Source organism: Amblyraja radiata, chromosome 6, assembly GCF_010909765.2.
Source record: "Amblyraja radiata isolate CabotCenter1 chromosome 6, sAmbRad1.1.pri, whole genome shotgun sequence".
Taxonomy (NCBI): Eukaryota; Metazoa; Chordata; class Chondrichthyes; order Rajiformes; family Rajidae; genus Amblyraja; species Amblyraja radiata.
In genome coordinates, this window is record NC_045961.1 from 24,446,047 (window position 1) to 24,471,343 (window position 25,297).

General features: G+C 38.8%; 1 protein-coding gene across 3 annotated transcripts in view; it reads left to right on the forward strand.

The window, feature by feature from the left end:
- tdrd3 (tudor domain containing 3) overlaps positions 1-22,099 on the forward strand; it is an 83,765-nt gene extending 61,666 nt beyond the window's left edge. For 2 of the 3 annotated variants that reach the window (XM_033022315.1, XM_033022318.1), the window contains 2 exons: positions 18,473-18,604; positions 21,919-22,099. In XM_033022315.1, coding sequence (XP_032878206.1) covers positions 18,473-18,592 — 120 coding nt within the window. In that variant the 3' untranslated portion in view covers positions 18,593-18,604; positions 21,919-22,099. Of the gene's footprint in view, positions 1-4,787; positions 4,989-18,472; positions 18,605-21,918 lie in introns of those variants that run through there. The other variant, XM_033022316.1, reaches the window with a different exon arrangement.
- Positions 22,100-25,297: the final 3,198 nt, after the last annotated feature.

Here is a 25,297-nt window from a genome sequence, read left to right on the forward strand (position 1 = left end):
CAGTCTTCTCCAAAAATTAATTTATTGCTTCCAATTTTGCAAACTTCCCACAAGCTACCAGTTTTCTTGAGAAATGTGGCGAAACATTAGTGAATAACTTGCAGGTTTTCAACAAAGTAACTGACGATATTCGTAAAGTTCCTGGCGATGTAGGTAAAGACATACAAGGAAAATGTGAGAGTGATTTTAGCGAACAAAGATCTTGAAGAAATACAAAATATAGCTTAAAGTTCTCAAAGGTAGTTGTAATGCACAAGATATCGACAGGAATATAGAGTCTGTAGAAAATTTGAAAAATGTTAGTAAATTATGTGCAACCAGGCAACTGGTCATTTAATGTAGTATTTCTAATGTAATATTTTTCTAATACGTAATGTAGTATACCTGTAGTATATCATTTTTAACCATATTTTGGTGGTGGAAATACATGCCTTTTTATACTTTTTTTTGTCAATAAATGCCTTTTTTTAAAAAAATGATTATGCCTTTATGCCTGCCTAATTCTGATTTTTTTAGTGCCTAAACACCCTGGCTCTACTTATCAGTGATGTTAAGCAACATTTGTTAATTATAAACTGTCATTGAATTTTTATATATATTTTATTTAAATTGTCAATTATTTTGTCACATTCTCAACCAAATTTGATGCCTGATACTGAATTTTTATTTTGTTGTAGCCTGTAACTGTGTATTGCCATACTGCTTGATTGTAGGGCATTAGCCTTTAGCCTGATCATATCCTTGACATTATTAACGTCCATAAATTTCATATCACATGGAATACGTGAGCGAAATGAAAATGTTTCTTAAATCTTAAAATTGAAGGACAATTTATGCACTCTGCTTTAATGTTCTAAAGCTCCTTAATCAATTTGACCAAACGTAGGGATCGAACATCATTAGAATGCTTCATATTTTTTAAATGATTGAAATACTTGGGCCCGGCATCATCTGCAGTGAGGGAAACTGTTAAAATGTCAATTTTTTAAAATATGAATTGGGAAATGTTAAGGAAAAGAAGAAATGTTGTATGCAATGAAGTGGGGAGGGGAGGTGTAAACAAAGGGAAAGCCAATTTTAATAGAATGGGAGACATGAGAAATATCTTGATCAAAGGAAAACTCAGCACATTGAAATAAATGACGAAATATTGAACTTGAGGAGGTGTAACTAGCAGTAGAATCATTAACTAAAATTAGGAAAAGAATATTATAAATGAAATAACTGCTGCTTTATTTGAAGTAGTTCAACTTTATGCTGAGTACAGAGAAGATAATGTTTCTTTCTTGAAGTTGAGGTGTTGATCCTCGAGTATTATTTGATTTTAATTGGAACACTAGGAAACCAGACTCTGAAGGGTGGCAGTAGAACAGAAGAATACAGTGGAAGCTTTCAGTCAGACTTGTGAACAGAACAGCAGCATTCTCCAAAACAATCACCAAGCCATGATTGGTCTCCCAAATGCAACAATCACATTGTGAACAGACAGTTCAATGCAACAATTTATGATAAGTACAACAAAACAGTCTGGAAATTGTTGAAGATGGTGGGAAGAGAGTTGGTTAAAGGGCAATGATTCCCTCTTCTGCTGTCTAAATGTAAATGTATCAAGGGATCAAACAGGTCTGATGGTAGAAATGGAGGTACAAACTGATTTCCATTGGGGAAAGGGGATTTAGAAAGTGTTTGGTGGGATCACAATTGATGGCATTTGAAATTTTAGAAGATGATCCATTGAATATGGGCAGAAAGTGAAGGCAAGGTGATAAGTGAGGAAAATGCTTGATCAATAAAATATAATGGAATCCTGAATGTGGAAGGTGTTTACTAATGTGATGTGGAGAATGAAAAGAGTCCTTGCTGGAAGTGAAGTGTTGGGAAATGTTGTTTGGGTCAGCATTTTCCTACCTTGCATGCCTTGAATGTGTATATTTACAAAGCCCTCCATAATGTTTGGGACAAAGACCCATCGTTTATTTGCCTCTGTATTCCACAATTTGAGATTTGTAATTAAAAAAATCACATGTGGTTAAAGTGCACTTTTTATTGAAGGGTATTTTTATATATTTTGGTTTCATTGAAGGGCATTTTTATACATTTTGGTTTCACCCTGTAGAAATTACAACTGTGTTTACACATAGTCCCCCCATTTCTGGGCACCATAATGTTTGGGCCACATGGCTTCATAGGCGTTTGTAATTACTCAGGTGTGTTTAATTGCCTCCTTAATGCAGGTATAAGAGAACTCTCAGCACCTAGACTTTCCTCCAGTCTTTCCATCACGTTTGGAAACTTGTATTGCTGTTTATCAACATGAGGACCGAAGTTGTGCCAATGAAAGTCAAAGAAGCCATTATGAGACTGAGAAACAAGAATAAAACTGTTAGAGACATCAGCCAAACCTTAGGTTTACCAACATCAACTGTTTGGAACATCATTAAGAAGCAAGAGAGCACTGGTGAGCTTACTAATCGCAAATGGACTGGCAGACCAAGGAAGACCACCACAGCTGATGACAGAAGAATTCTCTCTATAATAAAGAAAAATACCCAATTACCTGTCCGATAGATCAGAAACACTCTAACGGAGTCAGGTGTGGATTTGTCAATGACCCCTGTCCGCAGAAGACTTCACGAACAAAAATACAGAGGCTGCACTTCAAGTTGCAAACCACTGGTTAGCTGTATAAATAGGATGGCCAGGTTACAGTTTGCCAAGAAGTACTTAAAAGAGCAAACAGTTCTGGAAAAAGGTCTTGTGGACAGAAGAGACGAAGATCAACTTGTATCCGAGTGATGGCAAGAGCAAAGTATGAAGGAGAGATGGAACTGCCCAAGATCCAAATCATAACACATCATCTGTGAAACATGGTTGTGAGAGTGTTATGGCCTGGGCATGTGTGGCTGCTAAAGATACTGGCTCACTTATCTTCATTGATGATACAACTGCTGATGGTAGTAGCATAATTAATTCTGAAGTGTATAGACACACCCTATCTGCTCAAGTTCAAACAAATGCCTCAAAACTCATTGGCCGGCAGTTCATTCTACTGCAAGACAGTGATCCCAAACATACTGCTAAAGCACCATAGGAGTTTTTCAAATCCAAGAAATGGTCAATTCTTGAGTGGCCAAGTCAATCACCCGATCTGAACCCTATTGAGGATGCCTTTTATATGCTGAAGAGAAAACTGAAGGGGGCTAGCCCCCAAAACAAGCATAAGCTAAAGATGGCTGCAATACAGGCCTGGCAGAGCATCACCAGAGAAGACACCCAGCACCTGGTGATGTCCACGAATCACAGACTTCAAACAGTCATTGCATGCAAAGGATATGCAATGAAATATTAAACATGACTACTTTCATTTACATGACATTGCTGTGTTCCAAACATTATGGTGCCCTGAAATGGGGGGGACTATGTATAAACACTGCTGTAATTTCTACATGGTGAAACCAAAATGTATAAAAATGGCCTTTATCAAAATCTGACAATGTGCACTTTAACTACATGTGATTTTTTTTTCTATTACAAATCTCAAATTGTGGAGTACAGAAGCAAATAAATAAATGATGGGTCTTTGTCAGAAACATTATGGAGGGCACTTTAAATTATTGAAAAATTATTGGCTGCTTAGAGCATTCGTAGGCCCAACACTTCTTCCAAGGACTATCTTATTACAGCAAAATCTGAAGTTACATCAGTGCTGCTCAGATATTGTCAGCACTGGAAATAATTGTTTAAAATTATTCTTTTTGAGATCAGCTGAAGTTATTTTCTTTGGAATGAAGAATGATTGAGGGAGGGAGACCTAATTGAAATATATAAAGTTATAAAGAGGGACCCAGATAAATTAGAATAAAAAACTGGTATTGATTTGATGCAATTAATACGATGATTACTTTTGATGGGCACAAAAACAGCAGGCCATTATAGCCTGTTTCATCAGCTTTCTGTAATTAATTATTTTACTTTGAAGAAGTAATAAAAAAAAATCAGATGCTGGAAATCTGAAATAAAAATCGAATACTCAAAATTGTATGAGGTGCTGAGTATTGTGTGCCTTTTTATTTATTCTTGTAAATATGATTTTAGAATGCGTGCTATAGAATTGGCCCCCTGTATTTCACAAACTTTAGTCTTTGGCTTGTGTAGCTGAAAGCAATTTTGAAGTGCGTTGCATATTTTAATCAGCTGTACAAGTATTAAAATGCTTTATCGCATTACATGTTGCTATCATGTGAGGCATTGCACGACTGATTCACAAGAACAATGTGTGGGGATAAACTTGCTTTCCATGAATTGCAAAAACCAATTGATGGGAGGTGATGTATTAATGCTCACTGCAAACATACAACTATATCAGTGCAATCATTAAATTACAATAATGCTGTTAATCTATAATGAAGCAGTTTAGTTTCCAATTTATTTTTGTTTGTCTTAAAGCAACATTAACCAAACACGGCAGTATCCAGTTTCTGATTAATCTGATTGTGCAGTTTCCACCTTGCATGAGAATTGTGCTTAATTCTGTGCTAGCATATCGATAGGATATTGATTTTGCTGATTACAATCTTTTTTAGTGCGGGATACTTTAAACTACAATTTTACCCATTTAAGTAAAGGGTACCTACAGGGTTACATCTGCTAATGTTACACTGCTTAAGCTTTGGGCTAAATCACAGTGAACAGAATAACGACTTGTTTCATTTTGGGTTCAATCAGTAAGCTAGTTGAACAAAACTAGCTACAACAGGTAACGTGTTATTTTATTCACCATATTTTAGAATGCCCCAATGGAGTGAAGGATCCCTAGTCCTCGACCATATCGAAGTGTGCACCGACGATTGCAGCCCTTAAGAGATGATCCAATTTTACATCACAGCTTGAATGCTCTTTAAAAAAAAAAATAACTTCAATCTTAAACAGTGGAAAAAATGTATTAAAATGTATTTCTGCAATAAAAGTTTTATACATTTTGTCACAAACCTTTTCTGTTTTCTTGCAATTTCTCTTCTGTTGTATCTGTTGAGTTGTAAACGTACACATTGTTACGTTAATTGAGGAAAATGTAACTACAAAAAAGGATTATTTTTTAAAGTTCAATTAGCTTCAATAGTTTGAAGTCTGGAGTTTTATTTCCTGAAATTTTCAGTTAGTTAATTTGGTGAATGCATGTTTTGATAGCTCGGCTGTTGTCATATACATATAGCTGCTTGTACAATGCTGAGCCCCTTTTCTCCATTTTACCCCTTTCTCATTTTAATCTGATATTTCCCATTTTCCTCCCACTTTTATCTGTCCAATCTATAAACTTGCTTTGTTCTCTATCATACTTTGTGCATCTTTCTTTGTACATCTCACGTTCTTGTCCAAGTAGCGAGACGTATTCCATTAATTAGACTGAAACAGATTTGTGACAGTTCAGCCATTTGGAATTTTAATTACATATTTTGCCCAAAATGGAGCCAAACCAACTAACTGACTAATTGCCACATTGGGCAATCGATTAGCCGAACACAAATTAAAGATAGAAAATTGGGATGACTTGTTTACATGATTCCAGTCAACACTTCTGGGTTATTGGGGATGATGAATGGTTGGGAGGTGAAATACTACTTTCATAGGAAGGAAATTGAGTTCAGAATTTTTCTTTGTTTCAGTTTATTGATAATTTGGAAATTATTTCCCAAGCATGGGTTTGCTGCCATTAATTAATTTGCTGTCCGTGTATTTGGTACTCTTATGGCTTTGTTTTAAAGACATTTTGTGAAAGTTTTCTTTAAAAAGTTACTTTATGTGGTTTAACTATTGTAATCTTTTTGGAATATGATTTTCCAAATACTCAGCAAGCATTGTCTGCTTCTAGTTTAGGAAATGAATCCCACCTCCCAAACTGCACCCTGGAACAAAAACGATATTCAACTCCACACACTTCCTGGTAGACAAGCTCAGTGATCAAACTGATGTAAGTGAAATCTGTGTGTTGTTGTGACATGTTCTGGTGGCTACAGACCAGTAGTTCATTTAAGGACACACTGAAAAGACCAGAGTAAGGGAAATGTCAACTCTTGGTGAGACATGATTTTGGAAGTGAGTAATATATTCGTATAGATTTTAGTGAAATGGAAATTCCATGGCGTCTTAAAGAAAATCACCGCAATCTTAATCAGTTGATTTAAATGCAGCATTCCTCAGTACATTTTTTTTACCTTGAATGGGCTCTTTTTAAATTGTAGACTATAATTGATGTGGCTCTTGTAAGCTCTTAACACAATGACTTCATCTGCAGTGAACAATCAGAGTGTTGACAGTGTACAAAAATTAAAGTAAGCAAATTTTCAGTTTTTAATTTAAAATGTTTTATTGTAAAGTTGTTTTGAATATCAAAACAATTGTATTAATCATCCATATTCAAATTTAAACATGCTCACCATACTTGACTTTCATAGTTCTATGAAAATTGATGACATCTTTAGATGTCAGGAATATATGCAAAATGAGCAATCGTCTTTGCCTCTGTTTTGGTTAAATATAAAAGAACATTTGTGTAATTAATACAAATGTTTCTGCCTACTTTAATGTTTGTTTCTCTCGTGCATTTTCATACTCCTTAAATCATTCTTTCCTAAGTTTTCAGAACAAACTATTAATCTACTCGTTCCTACAATTGCTAGGTTGATCATTAATTACTAATTTACCACATCTTTTCAGTTTTAGTGGAATTTTCCAGAATAGAACCAGTACTTTGTTTTTCACTTTTTAAAGTGTCATTAATATTATGTCAAGAGGTGATATTGAATACATTAATTGCCATACAAGCTCCTGACAAATAAAATAATAGTTTTATCAAAATACAGCTTTCAGCCATATCAGGTTCCAGGAGATAACAACACTGAATAAACTAGAATGGTGGCCGGATGTATTACTTTGGTAGTCAAAGAATATGAAACCGATTTCTCTTAGATTTTTCTTAAAGCAGGGTTTCCATGAGTTTTCAGTTGAAAACCAAAATCTGCATAGTTTTTGTTTTTGTATTGTTAGAATGATCTTCTTGGATCTACTTACAGCATCGATCTGCAGGACATTACTGGTCCTAGCAGTTACTCGTACTGAATGGTGCAGGCAAGCTCTTGTTAATATAAAACGCATATTAGGTGGAGCCACTACTAACAAGCACTACAATTGGCTAGTAGGAAATAACCAATCTACATCTTTCCTTGTAGAAACAAAAGAAAGCAACGGTACCTAGGAACATGGCTAAGCGATATAGGTGGCGGAATAACGCACATGGGGGAGTTTGTATAGTAACACAAAATCACCGTATCTAATTGGTGGCCTGCTAACCTGCCCGGCGCGTGTGCGGTACGAATCCGCCTCACTTCCCTTCACCGGAAAAGATACCGGGGAAGGAATGGGGGAAGTGACCGGGTACCCGATGGGGCGAGGAGGTGTTGAAATAGGCGAGCTAGGCGCTGAACGCCGTAGGGAGGCCGCGGTGGAAACGGTCACTGATAGTGGAGCAGCAGGACCGGTAGTGGGAGGGTATACAAAACGTGTGACATCTGGATATGGATCACAGGACACGGTTCCTTCACTGGAAGGATATGTTGACGGTTGTGTCTCCGTCCGTTTCAACCAGATAAGAGCGTGGTTCTTTGGCCGTAGATGTGACCCAGACGGCCAGATCCTTTGTTGGTCTGGAGACGAACCACTTGACCACTGGCGAGAGGTTTAAGAGGCTTACTGGATTTGTCAAAAAAATGTTTCAGTGTATCACGTTGAATTGTAGTTATTTCTGGACTGCAGGCGGGGAACAAACTTGTGGCTGCAAAAGCTGCTGGGACACAGGCAGGGGAGCACGGGTTTGGCGAGACATCAGTCGTTGGGCTAGGGCAGTGTGGATGGGTTTGTTCAAAATAGTGACCAATGGCTGGTGGTCAGTTTCTATACTCACAGACTTCCCAAAAATAAAGTCCTTGAATTTCGTGCAGGCGAAAACCACTGCTAACAATTCTTTTTCGATCTGGGCGTAACGTTGTTCAGTGTCAGTTAGTGTGCGAGAGGTGTAAGAATCAGGCTTGCAGTCACCATCGGTAGCGGTCTGCAGGCAAGCAGCACCAAGTTGGTACTGGGATACATCGCAGGTGAGCGTTACTGATAACTCCAATGCAAAAAAGGCGAGGGTAGGTGCGCTAGCCAGCTGCAACTTGAGGATATCAAAAACTCTTTGGTGCTGCGGATACTGGGACCATGCAGCGTCCTTGTGTGCCAGTTCTCGCAGGGGGGTAGATAGGTCGCTGAGGTTGGGAATAAATTTCCCCAGGTAGTTGACCATTCCAAGGAACCTTTGTAGACTCGCAACGTCAGTAGGAACCGGCATTTCGATGATAGCTGCAGTCTTTGATGGGTCTGGTCTGAGACCATCACTTGTGAAAACATGTCCGACATAAGTAACATCTGGGACATTCGAAACTTGCACTTCAGGGGATTGGGTTTGAGCTGAATGTCTTTGGCACGGTCTAGTACTTTCTTCAGATTGGCATCATGTTCAGCCAGGTCGCGTCCGTAGGCGAGAATGTCACCAACAATGATGGCGCATGGATACTCAGCAAACAATTGTTCCATCGTAAGCTGGGAAACTTTGCTGGCGGAGTTGATGCCAAAGGGCATTCTCAGAAATTTGAATCGGCCAAAGGGGATGTCGAACGTATGGCGAACGTCAGATGGGTCTGTAACTTCGGCAATAACACCCATGGAGACCATTCGCTTGAGTTAATTGTGAACTCTGTCACGCATGGCATGTGGAACACTATGTGGTGCTCGGACCGCAGGAGCGATGTTGGGATCGACAACAATGTGGTATTTGAAGGGCAACTTGCCAAGCTCGTCGTTAAACAGATCCTTGTATTGAGAGAGTACTTGTTGAGCGGGCCCGTCAGCGAGAAGGAGTTGATGGGCTGTGCGGCCAAAGTATACCAGGCCTAGATCGTGGCATGCATTGATACCGAACAAAGTCTCTGAATCCCTCTTGACAATATAAAACTTTAAGGTATGTGGCTGGTCGTCTATGGTGCACTTTAAATTTGCCCAGGTGGGTATAGATCATCTCCCCCGTAGGCCCGAAGTGTGGCCGAGGCCTTTTCAATATGTTCAGCATTACAAATTTTTTAAACTTTGATAACGAGATGATGTTGCATTTTGCCCCTATGTCAACCTTAGTGATCAAAGGCCTGTTATCCACAAACATGGTTACCTAAGGGTTGAGTTACTCGTTAGACGAAGGGGGGAGAGAATGAATGGCAGAGCTGGTATCTGCACTTTCTGAGAGCTGAGCGGGAAAAGGACAAGCCAGGCTTTAAGCATTCGTTATCAGCAAGTTCATGTTGTAACAGGTGCAGGCTCGTCTTTGGAGCTGGCAGAGTCTCACGGGAACGGCAGCATCTAGCAAAGTGGTTTAATTTCTTGCAGAAATTACAGGTTTTACCATAAGCACACAGAACTCCCGACTTGTAGCATGAAAATAGTTGCAATTTTGACATCGTACAACAGACTCTCTCCCCTGCCAGGCAGTGGAGGGCTGGGAACGGGTGTTAGGAGAGGAGGTGTCTGTAAGATAGACACTGTACTGCGAACGGTGACCTGAGGGCACAGACTCAGTGTGGGAAGAGGTTATCTCAGCAATCCGACAGGCGTGCTCTGCTTGATTAAGGGTTAGGTCAGTATTATGAAGAAGTTCACTCCTTAACTTGCTATCAAGCATACCTCCAACAAGCTTGTCAATGATGAGTTCATCGCACAGATCACGAAACTGGCAGCGTGCAGCCATGTGTTTCAATCGCTAATAAAATGTTCAATCGGTTCATCAATCTGTTGCATACGAGCATAAAACTTGGTACATTCATAATGTAGTTCGAGGGCAGGTCGCACAATTGCCTGAACTGCAAGCAAAACAGCAGGATCATCAATTGCCTCTGCAGGCACCAGACCTGTCCATTAGCATCCAAAACGGCGGGCTCAAATGTAAAATTGTCGGCACGATTCATTACCTCAGGTCCCGATAAGTTGAGCAATACAGAAGCACGCACATCAGGGGGGTCGTTGCGATGAACGATGCGAACATAGTGAGTGTAGTCGCGTTCGAAAAGATGCCAGCGTTCAGCAATATCAGAGTCAAAGATCAGAGGACTAGGATGGTGAGATGAATTTGCCATGATAGAGATAACTGGCACATAAATTAAATTTTTTTTAAAACTAAAAACCCGATAAACGTGAACGGAGTAGGTAGGACTCACTCTCTGACACCATGTAATGAAGGAGTCAAACACATATCAAGATACAACGCAGCATCTTACAGCATCGATCTGCAGGAATTACAGTCCTAGCAGCTACTCTGCTGAATGGTGCAGGCAACCTCTTGTTAATATAACACTCATAATAGACGGAGCCACTACTAACAAGCACTACCGTTGGCTAGTAGGAAATAACCAATCTACACATTTGTCTACCTGTCACGGAACATGTATTCTTTACAGTTATTTATCATGCTATTCCCCTACTTTGTAGGAGAAAAAAAGAGTGCAGATACCAAAGGGCAGCATGGACTAGTGAAGGACCAGTGGAGTTTGCATGTGCTTCCCGTGGAAGAACAACTATCTCAAGCATCCTGAAATTAGTGACGGCGAGGTTGACAGGGCCAGATGATGATTTACTCTTATGCCCTCCACCTCGCATCTTGATGATTGCACCTTCTGCCTACTTCAAAAATGTGCTTCATCTGTTCATTCCCAGCTCAACAGATCTTGTTTTTTTCCATGACCTCTGCATGAAGGACATGAGGTCCTTGTTCATAATTAATGAAAGCAATTATGTTCATATAAGGAAACACTGTCAAATGCCATATGTTCAGCTTGTTGGGTAGGTGGGCAAGCTGCCAGAGTCTCACAAAATGAAGAGGTGCAGTTAATGATAACATGTTCTGGTAAAGCGTATGCAGTTCAGAGACCATAATCTTCTTTCATGTTCAACTGAATAGAAATGTAGAACCCTACTAGGCAGTCATACAAAAATTGCTGGATGTACAACAAATGGAAGATGCAAATATAGTTGACATAGTTTGAACCACTGGAGCAGAATGGTTGGAGGAGTCCACTTCTATCATCTATGTGATGCTATCTATACTACAATCTATTTGCAGTCAATTTCCATGGATACTACATCTTTTTTACTACTGTGATCAATGCAAGAATCAATGTAACTACTAATCTTTTGACATTTCTGGTGGTTCCTCAAGCTTCAATGTCTGTTTCAACCTTGAAGTTGGTGGACCAGATAGACTGATCTGCAGGATTGATAAGTCACTGCCGCTGCTGAACCAATGCTTGATATGTTGCTGATATCCAGCAGGTTGACGAGGAAAATATTATTGTCAGACCTTTGGGCTCCCGAATCCAGATTTGAGAATCTTGGCAGACTGCTTGAAGCACTGAAGCAGCATCTTGTTGAAGTTGGTAATGCGAATAGCTTGATAGATTTCTTGGTAGTGGCATCATTTGGTTAGAATTTGACTTTGGGTGCACAAATATCTTTCCACCTTTATGTGCCCTCCTTTGGGACAATTTTTAATGCCGTGCATTTGGAAGCAAAATTTGGATATCCGAAGGGAAAGCAACAATGAAGATTGAAGATTTGTTAATATCTGGGGACCGATCAATGATAAAATCGACAAATATCAAGAAAAGGAACTAAGTTCGAGCATTTCCAGCACCCTGGGCCATGAAGGATCCAATGTGTCATTCTTCTCTTCGCTCTCTTTCGTAAAAGATACTTTTGCAGCACTTAGTCCTGTTGCTGAGCAATGTTATGCAAGGGCAATTATTTGAATGCCTTCAAAATAAGTTCTGCAGCAAACTTCCAGCCTTAATTGTGAACCTTAATTGTGAACCTTAACTGGACAACATTTACCTGTTCTGTGACTCATGATGATATGGATAGTCTTACGGTTTGGACCAGTGGTCTTCTAAAGAGCGAGATCTTTGCTTTGCAAATGGCCACCTTGTAAGGAGAAAGGAAATATGTTCTGGATACCATGCAGATGAGATATGAAGACATCATAACACCCTGAGTTTTGGGGACGTGTGCGTGCGCTGCTTATGAATGTGAATGTGGATATGAATTGATCCTTAATGCAGTGAAAGACTGTGTACACAGAAATGTATCTGGAGTGCCTCAAAAGCTAAGTATATACTTTCCTATTGCACTCTGTACTAATGGAAATGTAGCCACCAAGCCACATTACAATGCTCTTTCTATCCTGTGAAAGTTTAAATATATATATTTAATCAAACTTGGTGCTACTAAATAAAATTAGAATATTAAAATCCAATCAAGAAGGATGTAGATAGTAACTGAAGATTGGGAATATTATGGTGAGAAGATCCTTGGATGAAGCACGGGCAGGGAAATCTGCCTGGAAATTCATATTTCCATTATAGACCCTTCCATTTTTAATAAAAAGAGCTTCTAAATCTATTGTAACCTGTCTATTTTCATATGCGGTGGCTTCATGGGCTGTCTGAAAAGGAATAAAAGCTGTTTCAATTGCAACCTGACGAGATTTAAATAGGGTGATGGAAGTATGGAATGAGCTGCCAGAGGAAGTGGTCGAGCCAGGTACGATAACAACATTTAAAAGACACTTGGACAGGTACATGGATCGAAAAGGTTTAGAAGGATATGGGATAAATGTGGGCAAATGGGATTAGCTTAGATGGAACATCTTGGTCAGTATGGATGTTGGGCTGAAGGCCCTTTTTCCATGCAGTATGACTTTCTTCCGTGCTGTATGCCTGTAGTTAAAGAGGAAAAACGTGAAGCTATGGGGAAGAACAGAGAAATGGAGAAAATAAATATTCTTTTAAAGTTACGTCATTAATGGCTTCACTTTTTATTTTTAAATTCTTAATCACCAGGTGAATGAAAATTCATCTCCCCTTTGTGATGCAAATAATAATGTCCTCCAGCTGTGGTGGCAGCAATTTGTTATTTTTCCTACTTAAATCAGTGAAGAACCATGTATTTAAGTTTGTAATTGGCAGTGTTGTGTGCTGTGGGGAATGGTGTTGATGGTAGCAAAATGTTAAGGGTTATTTGAAAATTCAGTAAGTGAGTGAAACTAATCTAACAGTGTAAGGAATTGTAAGATTTATGCATAAACTTTCGGAAACTATATTTTCTAAATGTTAAGTAATAAGATAATGAGAGGAAACGCGCAACGTACCAGGAACTGGTGGAGATGTGCCAGGACAGAGGCTGGAAGACATAATATGAGCCCATAGAGGTTGGCTGTAGAGGCTTTGCAGGACGCTCACTCTGCAAAGTCCTCAACCAGTTGGGCATTACGGGGCTGGCAAAGAAGAGGGCCATTCAATCCGCAAGCGAAGCCGCAGAGAAAGCCACTAGGCGGCTTTGGATTATGAGGGCTGATCCGTGGGCGGTTGCTGCTGGGACGCAAGTTGGGGCTTGATCAACACCGGCTGGGTCGCCTGGGAGAGGGTGTCTGATGTTGTGAGACCCGAAACACCCAATGACCCCAGGTCACATCACTGATGATGCGTCCCAGCGCATCTAGAAGATGTATATTTAACACAGAAGATGTATCTTTCACACATGTTTTATGTATGGAACTGCTCGAAGAATACTTTTATCCATAGACGTGGAGGAATTCAAATTCCCAATTTATTTCCAATATAGACTAGGCTTCAAGTTCCTTGAGTGTAGAATATTAACTAATGGAAAGTAAAATCATTATGTTTAACATGATGAACATGTTTGATTAAATACCGTGAAAAATACTAGCATAATGGGGATGTGATGTGGAAAGTAAATCTAGGCTATTGCAAGGGTAGTAGAAGGAAATGCTTTGAACAAAATTGAGAATTATTTAGACCAGAAGCAATTGACATTGCCAGCCTTTCCTGTGACTAGACTTGTTTTTTTGAAAAAGCAGCCAGTAGATTGAGCAAAACGCTATGAGCAGTAGCTCAGTGTGTCAGGCAGCATCTGTAGAGGGAATGGATGGGCAACGTTTCCGGCCTGGTCCTCTCTTCAGACAGATTGTAGTAGGGGAGATAAAGCTGGTAAAGAGGTGGCGGCAGGACAAAGCCTGGCCAGTGATGGGTGGATGCAGGTGGGGGGGAGGAGGAGAGAGGGGTTTCATCGGCAGTTAGGTGAAGTGAACAACAAAGGCTAGAGGTGAATTGGAGACAAAGTTGCAAACAGTAAGTTGCAGAGAATTAGGCTGTGGGCCGAGCATCAAAAATGTGTCTAGAAATAGGTTTCCGTGACCCAAGTCACCAAACTACATGAAATTTTCCACAGATTTAGATGAAATATAATTGAGAAGGATGTCATAACTCGTCATTGCCAAAAGTTGCACATTAATTAATTAAACTAATTAGAAAATGAGATCGGGAAAATAAGTGCCATCTATTGGCCAATGGCCGTATTACACCATGGGCAGCCTATTTCCGTGTTTGCAATCCATTTAAACTATATATTATTATACCAATATATGTTTATATATATAACATGTTAATATGAATGTTATATATAATTAAGTATAATTATATTATATAAAAATAATATGATGAATATAATTGTGAGTGTGTTTTTTTTAATGACACTGTCGCAGAGGTCTTGCTCCTGAACCAGCCTAATTAATGGGTTAGGGCAGTTCTTATGAGTTCCTCCCTTTACTGAACCTCACTGACTGCCAGTGTGCAAAGTGGGGGTGACAGCCATAGTGGGACCGGGGCAGTGCCAGGCAGGCATGTTCCAGTCGTTTTAATAGGAAATTAAATGAGACTGCAGCAGATGTCCCAGGTTTTAAGGGCTCATGAACCTGCCTAATTAAAGGGTCAGGACAGATCCTCTAGGTTTCCCCATTTACTGAACCCCGCTGACTGCCAAAGTGGGGAGATTGGGGGTAATGGCCACAGTGAGACTGGGGCAGTGCCAGACCTGTAAGAGACCTGTCTTATTTCTGATGTAAATGTCACATCCTGGCCAAGAATCGAATACTCTGATGTTTACTCGATGAATATTCATTTTAAGCTACAATGAGCTTATATTTATGTTATAGACCCCCCCCCCCCGATAGTGCCTTTGCAAATGAGGGCTATTACTGTTGACCTAAAAGAACCCTAAAAGTGTTGCATTGTTTATCTCTAGTTTGTGTGTGTGTGTCTGTGTATGTCTTTCAAACGTGTATCTGTGGATGTAAGTGTGTATGTACGTGTGGATGGATGGGGCAATGGGCTAAGTGTTCGGCTGGCAACCGGAAGGTAGCCGGTTCGAATCCCGCTTGGAGTGCATACTGTCGTTGTGTCCTTGGGCAAGACACTTCACCCACCTTTGCCTGTGTGTGAATGTGTGTGAGTGATTGGTGGTGGTCGGAGTCGGTGGTCGGAGTAGGTGCAGATTGGCAGCCACGCTTCCGTCAGTCTGCCCCAGGGCAGCTGTGGCTACAGAAGTAGCTTACCACCACCGAGTGTGACTGAGGAGTGAATGAATAATGCGATGTAAAGCGCCTTGAGTGTTAGAAAGGCGCTATATAAATCCCATCCATTATTTATTATTATTATGTGTGCATGTATGTTTGGATGTGTACATGTATGTCAGCGTGTGAATGGATGTGTGGATGTGTGTTTGTGCAGATTTATGTGTGCATGTATGTGTGTGTTTGCATGCATGGAAGTGAGCGTATGGATGCGTGTGTGTGGATGTGCGTATGTATGTATGTGTGTGTGGATCGGTGGGTGGATTGTCGCAGTCATTCACCGGCACGTCATTATCATAAGTAATTCACTCATTGTTTAAATAATTTGACCAAATAAACAGTGAAACGATCCACATTAAAATAAAACTTTATATAATCATTTTTTTCCACAATTTATTTATTTTGTGTACTTTGAACCTTTACAAATGATGCAATGCGCTGGTAGGACATGCCTACGGTCAGTGTGCTCGACAGTTGCTGTTTGTTGACAATGACTTGTCATGGATCGAAGCAGTCTCTTTGGGGCCGGCTCATCTGCTTCACCATCAGGAACTGCCTCTTGAGGTGATTCACCTGCTTCAGGCTTTTCAGCGTCTTGAACTCAATTGAAAGAGGAAAAAGAAAACCGAAAAGGAATGAAAAGTAAAATAAATCAACATCCTCAAATATATCTTTTCATTTTTCAAAGTAACATCATATGACCATAAGTAAAAGGATTTGTTGTTTGAGTCCTATCATTACCTTTCTTCCTTCTAGACTTTGCTATCGCTCGATTTATTGTTGTTATGTTGCAGAAGTGATGATAGCACTCTGCATGATAACCCGGGATACACTGCTGCCTCCTAATAATAGAAGATAATATGTGTCAGTGTGTATTTTACATCTTTTCATGTTTTATATTATGTAAGACAATATCGACATATCAATGAGGAAATTAAACATGTATGCATGTCCAGGTAGATGGGATGGCAAGTCTGCAAATTATCAAATTAGTGTTCATTAAAGCACAGTGCATGTCCACACAAAACACTTTTGTGAGGACAGGCTCTGAAGAGTGGAGGGGCAGAAGCTGCAGAAAAAAAAATCTCATATTACTTAGATCTGCATGGACTTCAATTCATAAAATGTCGATCTCTTCTTAATGTCAATGAGACTTGCACTGTAATTTACTGCCATAGATAAGACTTCAAGTTCAAGTGAAGGAGCAGAGGGTGCAGAATAGCTAGAGAAAGAAACATCTCATAGTACCTAGGTCTGCATGGACTTCAATTCATAACATTTCAACCTCTTCTTAATGTTAATGAGAATAACAATAGGTTACTACCATAGAAAAACTAGTTTGTTCACATATCACCAATTCATTTCTACAGAAACATCAACCATTTCTGACCATTTCTCACTGCAATGGAAGCCTATAAAGTGCGATCAATATCCCTCAGTTTTTCTCCCGTGGTCGTGGCCTGGAAACGGCCGCTACAGACGGCACTGTACAGCCTCCCCCGCCCGCGGAAATGATCCGCGGCTCCGCGTTCGCGAATCGGCCGCTTCTTAATTGAGACCGCGGCTTCACTATATTATGTACCTAGGCCCCGCGGTCGGAGCACTTTTTCCCGGTAAGTTATCGCAGGCAGCTCTGAGATTAGCTGTTAAAGACTTATTACTCTACAACAAGCTGGCATTAGTGACAATGTTTAATTGACTGTGTTATGGATACATATAGTTTAGGCCCTCAACTTCATGAATGAATGAATGAATGAATGAGTAAGTGAATGAGTGAGTTATAATAAGTGAGTGATTATAAAAGGGTGCAATTAAATTAATTAAAGTCCATACAGATAGATTTTCATAAATTCAGACTTTAAATCTTACCTTTCAGTTCCAGTTAATTCCTGGCTGTCTTCTTTGTGTTCCAGCACATCAGCAGCGACTTTGCTTTCAAGGCTTTCTTCCTCTTCTATCCACTTAGCAGCACATTCTTCAGACTTTTTAATGCTTTTCTCACTAAATTCAATTACCCTGCTGCAAGTTTCCACGACATGGATTCCACAGAACAACAAATCGGAATCTCCAGTAAAACAGGCATCTGTAGAGGCACCCTCAGCCATTTTGTGTGCTAGCCTGAAGCAAAGCGCGTGATTGGCCAACTGGCAGATAACTCAATGTTAAACGTGCTTTGATTGGACTAAAAATTACCCGAAAATTTTCCGTTTTTTCACTAATTTAATAAAAATGTGCAAGTCTTGTTCATGACGAGTTTCAGAGGTGATTTATATAATTTTTTTTACACAATATGTGAACATTTCATGTAGTTTGGTGACTTGGGTCACGAAACAGTAGAATAAAGCTCCTCGGCCCACAGCCTAAATGTAAAGACTGAGGGAAGGATGTAGGTGGAAGGGGACGGGGAGGGGAGAGCAAAGAGGGATGAGGTAATGGGAGAAATTATTCCACACTGGAGTGGACACATGCACTGGAAAGGGTGTAGCGAATGTGTTGTATTACTTAAAATGATGGAATTAAATGTACACAGTATTGGGTTGTAAACTATCGATATGAGGTTCTGTTCCTCCAGTTTGTGTGTGGCCTCACTGTGTCAGTGGAGGAGACCAAGGATAGAAAGGGTGGTATGGGAGGGTGGTTAAAATGGTTCGTAACTGGAAGATCCAGCTGACCTTTACGGCAAGCGTTTGGCAAGAGTCGCGGAGTAGATTGAGATAACATGCAATTTAATTGAATCGCGGAATGTACTTGCAGGTGTTATTTAAATGAAACCATTTACCTTGTGGAATTTACATTTTCACTTTCTGAAGTGAGAAGAGATGGATCTTAGGAATAATGCCATATTTGTGATTTCGAAAGTCTATTTTCATGAGCATTTGAAGTTTGATTGCATTCTTAAATATATGTAAACAGGAAGAGGTGGAAGAATCGTTTGAGAATACACTAGAATTTTGTCATTGTGGAAATGGACAGCCGAGACGTTCAGCAAGACCAACTCAAGAGTATTATCAACCACCTCGAGCAAGAAAATGATGCAGATAAGTGGTAAGAAATGTTACTTGCAGATCGTATGCAGCCAATCAGTAGGATAAAGTCATAGAGATGTACATGCGATGTGGTCATATGATAAAGGATACTTGATTAACCTCTGGTGGATGCAAAAAAAAAGAATGTGATGTTTCATGTCCTAAATTTAAATAAAGGAGGGGAGGGTTGGAGGGGGAAGTGTGGCTATCTTTTATCATCTTTAGATTAGTTTCTTTAATTATTTTTTTCTGTTTTCAGCACATATTATGCAAATTACTGTTATTACATTGGCAGCAATAAAAAGAACTTCAAATGTGTACGATAAGATGTGCTATTTCTTGCATAAATGAAATATGGTGGTATTTTAATTACACTGTTTAGTAATATCACAGCTGGAAAAAATATTTGCAGCTCTGATGCAATGCTTCAGATTAACTGGACATTTAAAAAAAATGCCACAAAATAATGATATATTCAGTTTGTGTAGAAACAGTTTTGTACATGATGTATATTTACATAAACTGCACACAGTCAACTAGTTATTGAAAATAAAACAATCTTATAATTCCATGGGGACCCATTTCAAGGTCTTGTACATCCTGTCTATCATCAAAAAACGAAAACTGCAGAGGTTGGAAATCTCAAATAAAAACAATAATGGAATTGTTCAACAGGTTAGGCTACAATCCATGGAGTGAAAAACGATGTAACTTTTCAGCTCAGTGATCTTTCATTATATGCCTGATGGAAGATCATTGACCTGCAATATCAAGGTATCAAATTAGTTTTTTAAGTTAAATTACTAACTTACAAAATAAATGCTGAACAAAAAGTCGCTTGGTATATTTTTACACGTGTACCAAACATGCCTCCATCAGTGAGTTCACGTTGAAGTCTGCAGAAAGAATATGCTTCGTCTTTCTAGCAAGTAGACCTCTGGCTGATGTTGCTGCTTTATACTGCAGAGTGCTAGTGATTGACAAACCTCTTCATATTTCTATCTGTTTTTTAAATCTGGGATAGCTTTCACGGCATTCTATGTGAAAGCACATTCACAATTCATAAGAAAAAAGAGAATTCAGTTGGTTACAATCCAGCTGGTGCCTTTTTAGAATGATTCTTAAAGCAAACTGATTTGAACAGTGTAGGAAGGAACTGCAGATATTGGTTTAAACCGAGGATAGACGCAAAATGCTGGAGTAACTCAGCGGGGACAGGCAGCATCTCTGGAGAGAAGGAATGGGCGAAATTTAGGGTTGAGACCCTTCTTCAGACTGATGTTTTGGGTCGAGATCCTTCTTCAGAAGACCCTTCAGAAGAAGGGTCTCAACCCATTACACATTCCATCTCTCCAGAGATGCTGCCTGCCCTGCTAGTTACTCCAGCAATTTGTGTCTGTGAACAGAGTGGGTCCTTTAATATCCTGTAAGAGCTATTAGGAATGCTTTGATTTTGTATAAGGGCGGGAAATGTTAGATGAAAGAAGAGTGGACACAATCTGGTTTGCTTCTATCACCCTGTTAATGGCAAAATATTATCATTTATTGACCGACAAATTGTAGCATGAATACTGCAATTTGATATGAACCAAGTGAAGGATCCAAGGATATCCATAATAACTGGAATTCATTTTTGAGGAAGTAATGCGATGGTTATTAATAAGATTGGCTGGAATAAACATGGATTTATGAAAGGGAGATCATGTATCTCAAATGTTGGAATTTTTTGAGGTGGTAATTGGAGATAGTTTGTGTATTTGATGTTCAGAAGGCTCTGTCATATGCCTCAGAAGAGATTATTAAAATAGATCTTGAAATCGGGAATAACATGGATTAAGGATAGGTTAATGGGCTCAGAGTGTGCATTAGGGCTGAAAGGGTCATTTCAGAGTTCAGTGAATGTGGCTAGTTGGGTGCCGCAGGAATAAATGCTGAGTCCCTTAGCTGTTCACAATCTGAGAGAATCATTCTGTCCAGAGAATACAGAATCTTAAGAATTATTTATTGAAAAATGTTTTGGAAGCAAAACATTACATTTTAGGATATAAGAGACTGAGGTACATGCAAATACTGCAGGAAAGCAACACTGATGGAAAATGTTAACCACAATCTTAATAAATACTAAGCACAAAGGGGACATGGATAGTCTGAAGACCCAAGACATCATTTATCCATGTTCTCAAGAGATGCTGCCTAACCCGCTAAATTTTTATTTTTTTTTGCAAATCAGCATCTACCATTACTTGTTTCGACAAAGGGAAGATTAGCCTGCTCTTTCTGTTTCATTTGTTCTTATGCAATAAAGTTAACCTTTATAATTTGTTTAAAACATACAGTGAAGAGTTTTGAATTCCACAGTGTGCAAAATATTTGTTGCATTGGGGCAGTTCAACCATTAAGGCACTTGTTCAAAATAGACGTATTTATTTCTTTAAAAATCCCATCTTCTGTGAGGGCAAGAATTAAAACCATATATCCTCTTTTATTATGATGGAAAATGGTAACCGGAGGAGATCGAATGGCCCATTAAGTCTTATCCCCTTGGGGATCTTATAGAAACATATAAAATGGGGATCTTATAGAAACATATAACATTTTAATGGATTAGACAGGCTAGATGCAGGAAAAATGTTCCCGATGTTGGGGGAGTCCAGAACCAGGGGTAACAGTATGAGAATAAGGCGTAGGCCATTTAGGACTGAGATGAGGATAATCCTTTTTTACCCAGAGAGTTGTGAATCTGTAGAATTATCTGCCACAGGAGGCCAATTCACTGGATGTTTTCAAGAGTCAGATTTAGCTCTTAGGGCTAATGGAATCGGGGGATATGGGAAAAGCAGGAACGAGGTACTGATTTTAGATGATCAGCCATGATCATATTGAATGGCAGTGCTGGCACAAAGTGCCGAATGGCCTGCTCCTGCATCTATTTTCTTTTTTTTTTTCTTTCCTTTTTCTCACAACATCACTATTAGTTCCATTCTTCCACTTGCATGTTTTCCCTTACTGACACTCTCTGACACTTTTGGGTACAAGAGAAAACCCATGTGTTTTCAGGAAAAGTGTGCAAACTTAACAGCGAGAACCTGGACACTAGAGCTGTGAGGTAACACCGTAACTGTTGCACTAATTTGTGACCTGTCCCCCGCCACTTTCTGTAAAACATTATCATTCATATTTGATATTCATAATTAACTTTGAATTTAGAATGATAAAGCTAATTTGCTGACTTCAGAATATCAAGATCCTGCAGTCAGTTCGCTTTTAACATTTTTGAGAAATACCACAAGGTGCATTCTGTGTATCTTAAGTTTCTTTTTATTTGCATTTTAGGTACTCAAACAGATCTCAGAAGTAAAGTGGTTTCATATGTTTCCAGCTGTATAATATACAAACAATGAAGAGATATTGTGCAAATAAAAATACTGGACTTTCCACAATATACAGAATAAAGAACTTTTTGTACATGTAATTATTTTTAATCCTGTTAATAAAAATTGCACTGTACCATTATGATATTTTGCCTTTTGATATTCTTCAACTGCAATATTCCATACTGCTGAAATGCTTCTTGTAATCTGAATTTGTCTTTGTGCAGTGAAGGCTTACTAAAAATGTTAAGGGTATAGAATTCAGAATTTTGAAGATCTGACGAAGAACAAAAGGAAAACATTTAAATTTGGGAAGTGGAGGTTTAAGTTTGGGCAAGATTTTGTTAATATATTAATATTAATTTGCATTAATATAATATATTCAAAATAACCACTTTTTTGAAGTGTACTTTAAAGATTGCAGATCACAAAATCCGATAGTTTTGGGATAATCAAATTTAAATTGCTACCACATTATGTGTTACAACAATTATTAGATATAAGTAAAACAAAAGTCTTGTTTCAGTTGTAATTTGAATTATATGCAATTCTTAAGGACGGCACGGTGGCACAGCGGTAAAGTTACTGCCTTATAGCACCAAAGACCTAGATTTGATCATGACTACTGATGCTGTCTGTACGGAGTTTGTACGTTCTCCCCATGACCTGCGTGGGTTTTCCCCGAGTTCTTCAGTTTCCTCCCACACTCCAAAGACATACAGGTTTGTTGGTTAATTGGTTTGGTATAAATGTAAATTGTTCCTAGTGTGTGACGGAGGGTGTTAATGTGCGGGGACGGCTGGTTGGTGAGGACTGATGGGCCTGTTTCCACGTTGTATCTCCAATCTAAACTCTTTCCAAATGCTAATTAAAACACGCAGTTTTTGAACCATTTGGGGGTTTAAGTTTGGTTGAGGACATATGTTACATGTATATGTAATATTTATTCTGAGATGAAACTATTCCCGAAAAATTACTTTTGAAAAAAATACAATGGAAAGCAAATAAAAGATATTAAAGAAAAACTGAATTAGCGACATGGCTGCACTGGTTCTGATGACTGCATACAACATTTAATTGTAAATTTTATGTGTAACTACTAAATTTGAAATTTTACAGTTACCACAGCCATCCTCCAGTCATGCTTGCTGTGATAATTATTTGTATGTGGTATACAATTTTTCTCTGGTAATACAATTACACCAAAATAGGCTTTTTGATGCTAAAGTTTTTGTTTAAATACTTTATATGGTGTCAACGCAAGACAGATTTCACGATGCACATATTTGGAGGGGAGGATGCTCCTCAAACTGCGGAGCATCTTGGACAATACGGCTCACCCTATCCATGACACACTGGTCAACCTGAGGAGCACCTTCAGCAACAGACTGGTTCCACCAAGATGCAGCACAGAACGCCACAGGAGATAGTTTTTCCCTGTGGCTGTCAAACTGTACAACTCCTCCCCCTTCTGTCGTGGGTAAACTGACACCCCTTCTCCTCTCTTCCCCCCCCCCCCCCTTCCCTGAACTTTGCACATCCTCAATTCTGGACATTCTATTTGTCAGTTTCATGCGACTTGTGTTTTATGACCAATTTCCCTCCTGGGATAAATAACGTTTTATTAACTTTGACATTGATAATTGGGGTAAAAAGACCCTAAAGTTTACAAGTGTTTTTGATCAAATTTCTGTTCACCATGTAAACATTCAATGTTTATTCATTGTGCTCTCTGATAACCTCTGAGAAAACTCTTGGAAGACCTGGCAAGCTGTGTGGTAATAATTTCCTCTTTTCCTTTGTCTAATAACATTAGGTGTAAATTTTGAAGGATCATTGGTGTCCATCAGTAGTAATATCATTTAGCTGATGGTCAATCACTGTAGAATTTGCGTAGGAAGCTGATCCACAATTTTAACTAAGGTACACAAAAATGCTGGAGAAACTCTGTGGGCGCAGCAGCATCTATGGAGCGAAGGAAATAGGCAACGTTTCGGGCCGAAACCCTTCTTCAGTTTTAACTAATTGTTTTTATAAATTATATAAGGTGCAAAATAAAGATTGGAATTATTACATAGTTATGACAAAAGTTGAAATCTAAACTTTTCAATAATTTAATTCTCAAATCATTTGTATTCTAGAATATATGGAAGATATATAGAATATATAGAGCATGTAAATAAAGTAAATTTATATTTTAAAATATGAGCTTGCAAAGCAATAAAAAATGATCTAGTATGCCATTACAAAATCGCAGCCACCTCATAAAATCATGAGAGGTTAGTAAAGTTTAGAATTGGGTTGTTAGAAATTAATGTAATTTTAAGTAATTTGATTCCATTGGAGCAGTCTGCCTCTGCTAAATCATTTAAGGTATTTTTTTTTTAAATTAAAAAAATTGTGAAAAATGTGTATTTGTGTAGAAATTCTGAGGTCGCTGTTGGCTTCACAATGAATGTTAATATTTTAAACATCAGTACTGCAAAATCAGTCATTTGTCCTATTTGGCATTTTAATTGAGCTATTTTAGGTACCAAGTTTATTTTCTCCTGAATTACTTTGATATTTTCTTTAATTTTAATGCTTGTTTTAATTTTGAGTTTTTATCATTCTAATTGTTTTTCTGTTTGTATGCCCTGCTTTGGTTTTCGGGCATCAGTACAGACTGCACATTGAACGTCCTAAAATACCATCAAAGTATTGTGCTGAACTGCCCCAATCTTCACCTTTCTGAAAATAAAATGCTGGTAATAATTTGTAAGTATGCATTTGATATTTTAAAGTCATATTTTCTGACAGCTATCATTAATAGTGAAATGGACTTGTCAATCAATGGTTTGAACTTAGGTTTTATTTGACCTAAGTTAATCTCACATTGTACAATAAATCACAAATAAATGCAATTTTAAATAAGTAAGTTTATTGGCCAAGTATTCACATACAAGGAATTTGCCTTGGTGCTCCGCCCACAAGTAATAACTTCAATTCAATTCAACTTTATTGTCATTGCACAGATACAAGTATAGGTACAACGAAATGCAGTTTAGCGTCTGGTCATAGTCATAGTGCAAGATAGGAATAAAAAAATACAGAACAAGCATACATTAGAGTAAGAAGAGTACTGGTTAACAATGTAGATGGAGAGACCAAAGATATCTAGCGACGGGACTCCGAGTTCAGCAATGTAAGTGTGTTGTTGAAAAAGCTGTTCCTCATCCTGCTTGTTCGAGACCTGAGGCTCCTGTACCGCCTCCCTGATGGGAGGAGGGCAAACAGTCCATGGTTAGGGTGAGAGGGGTCCTTGATGATCTTCCTGGCCCATCTCAGACACCGTTTTTGGT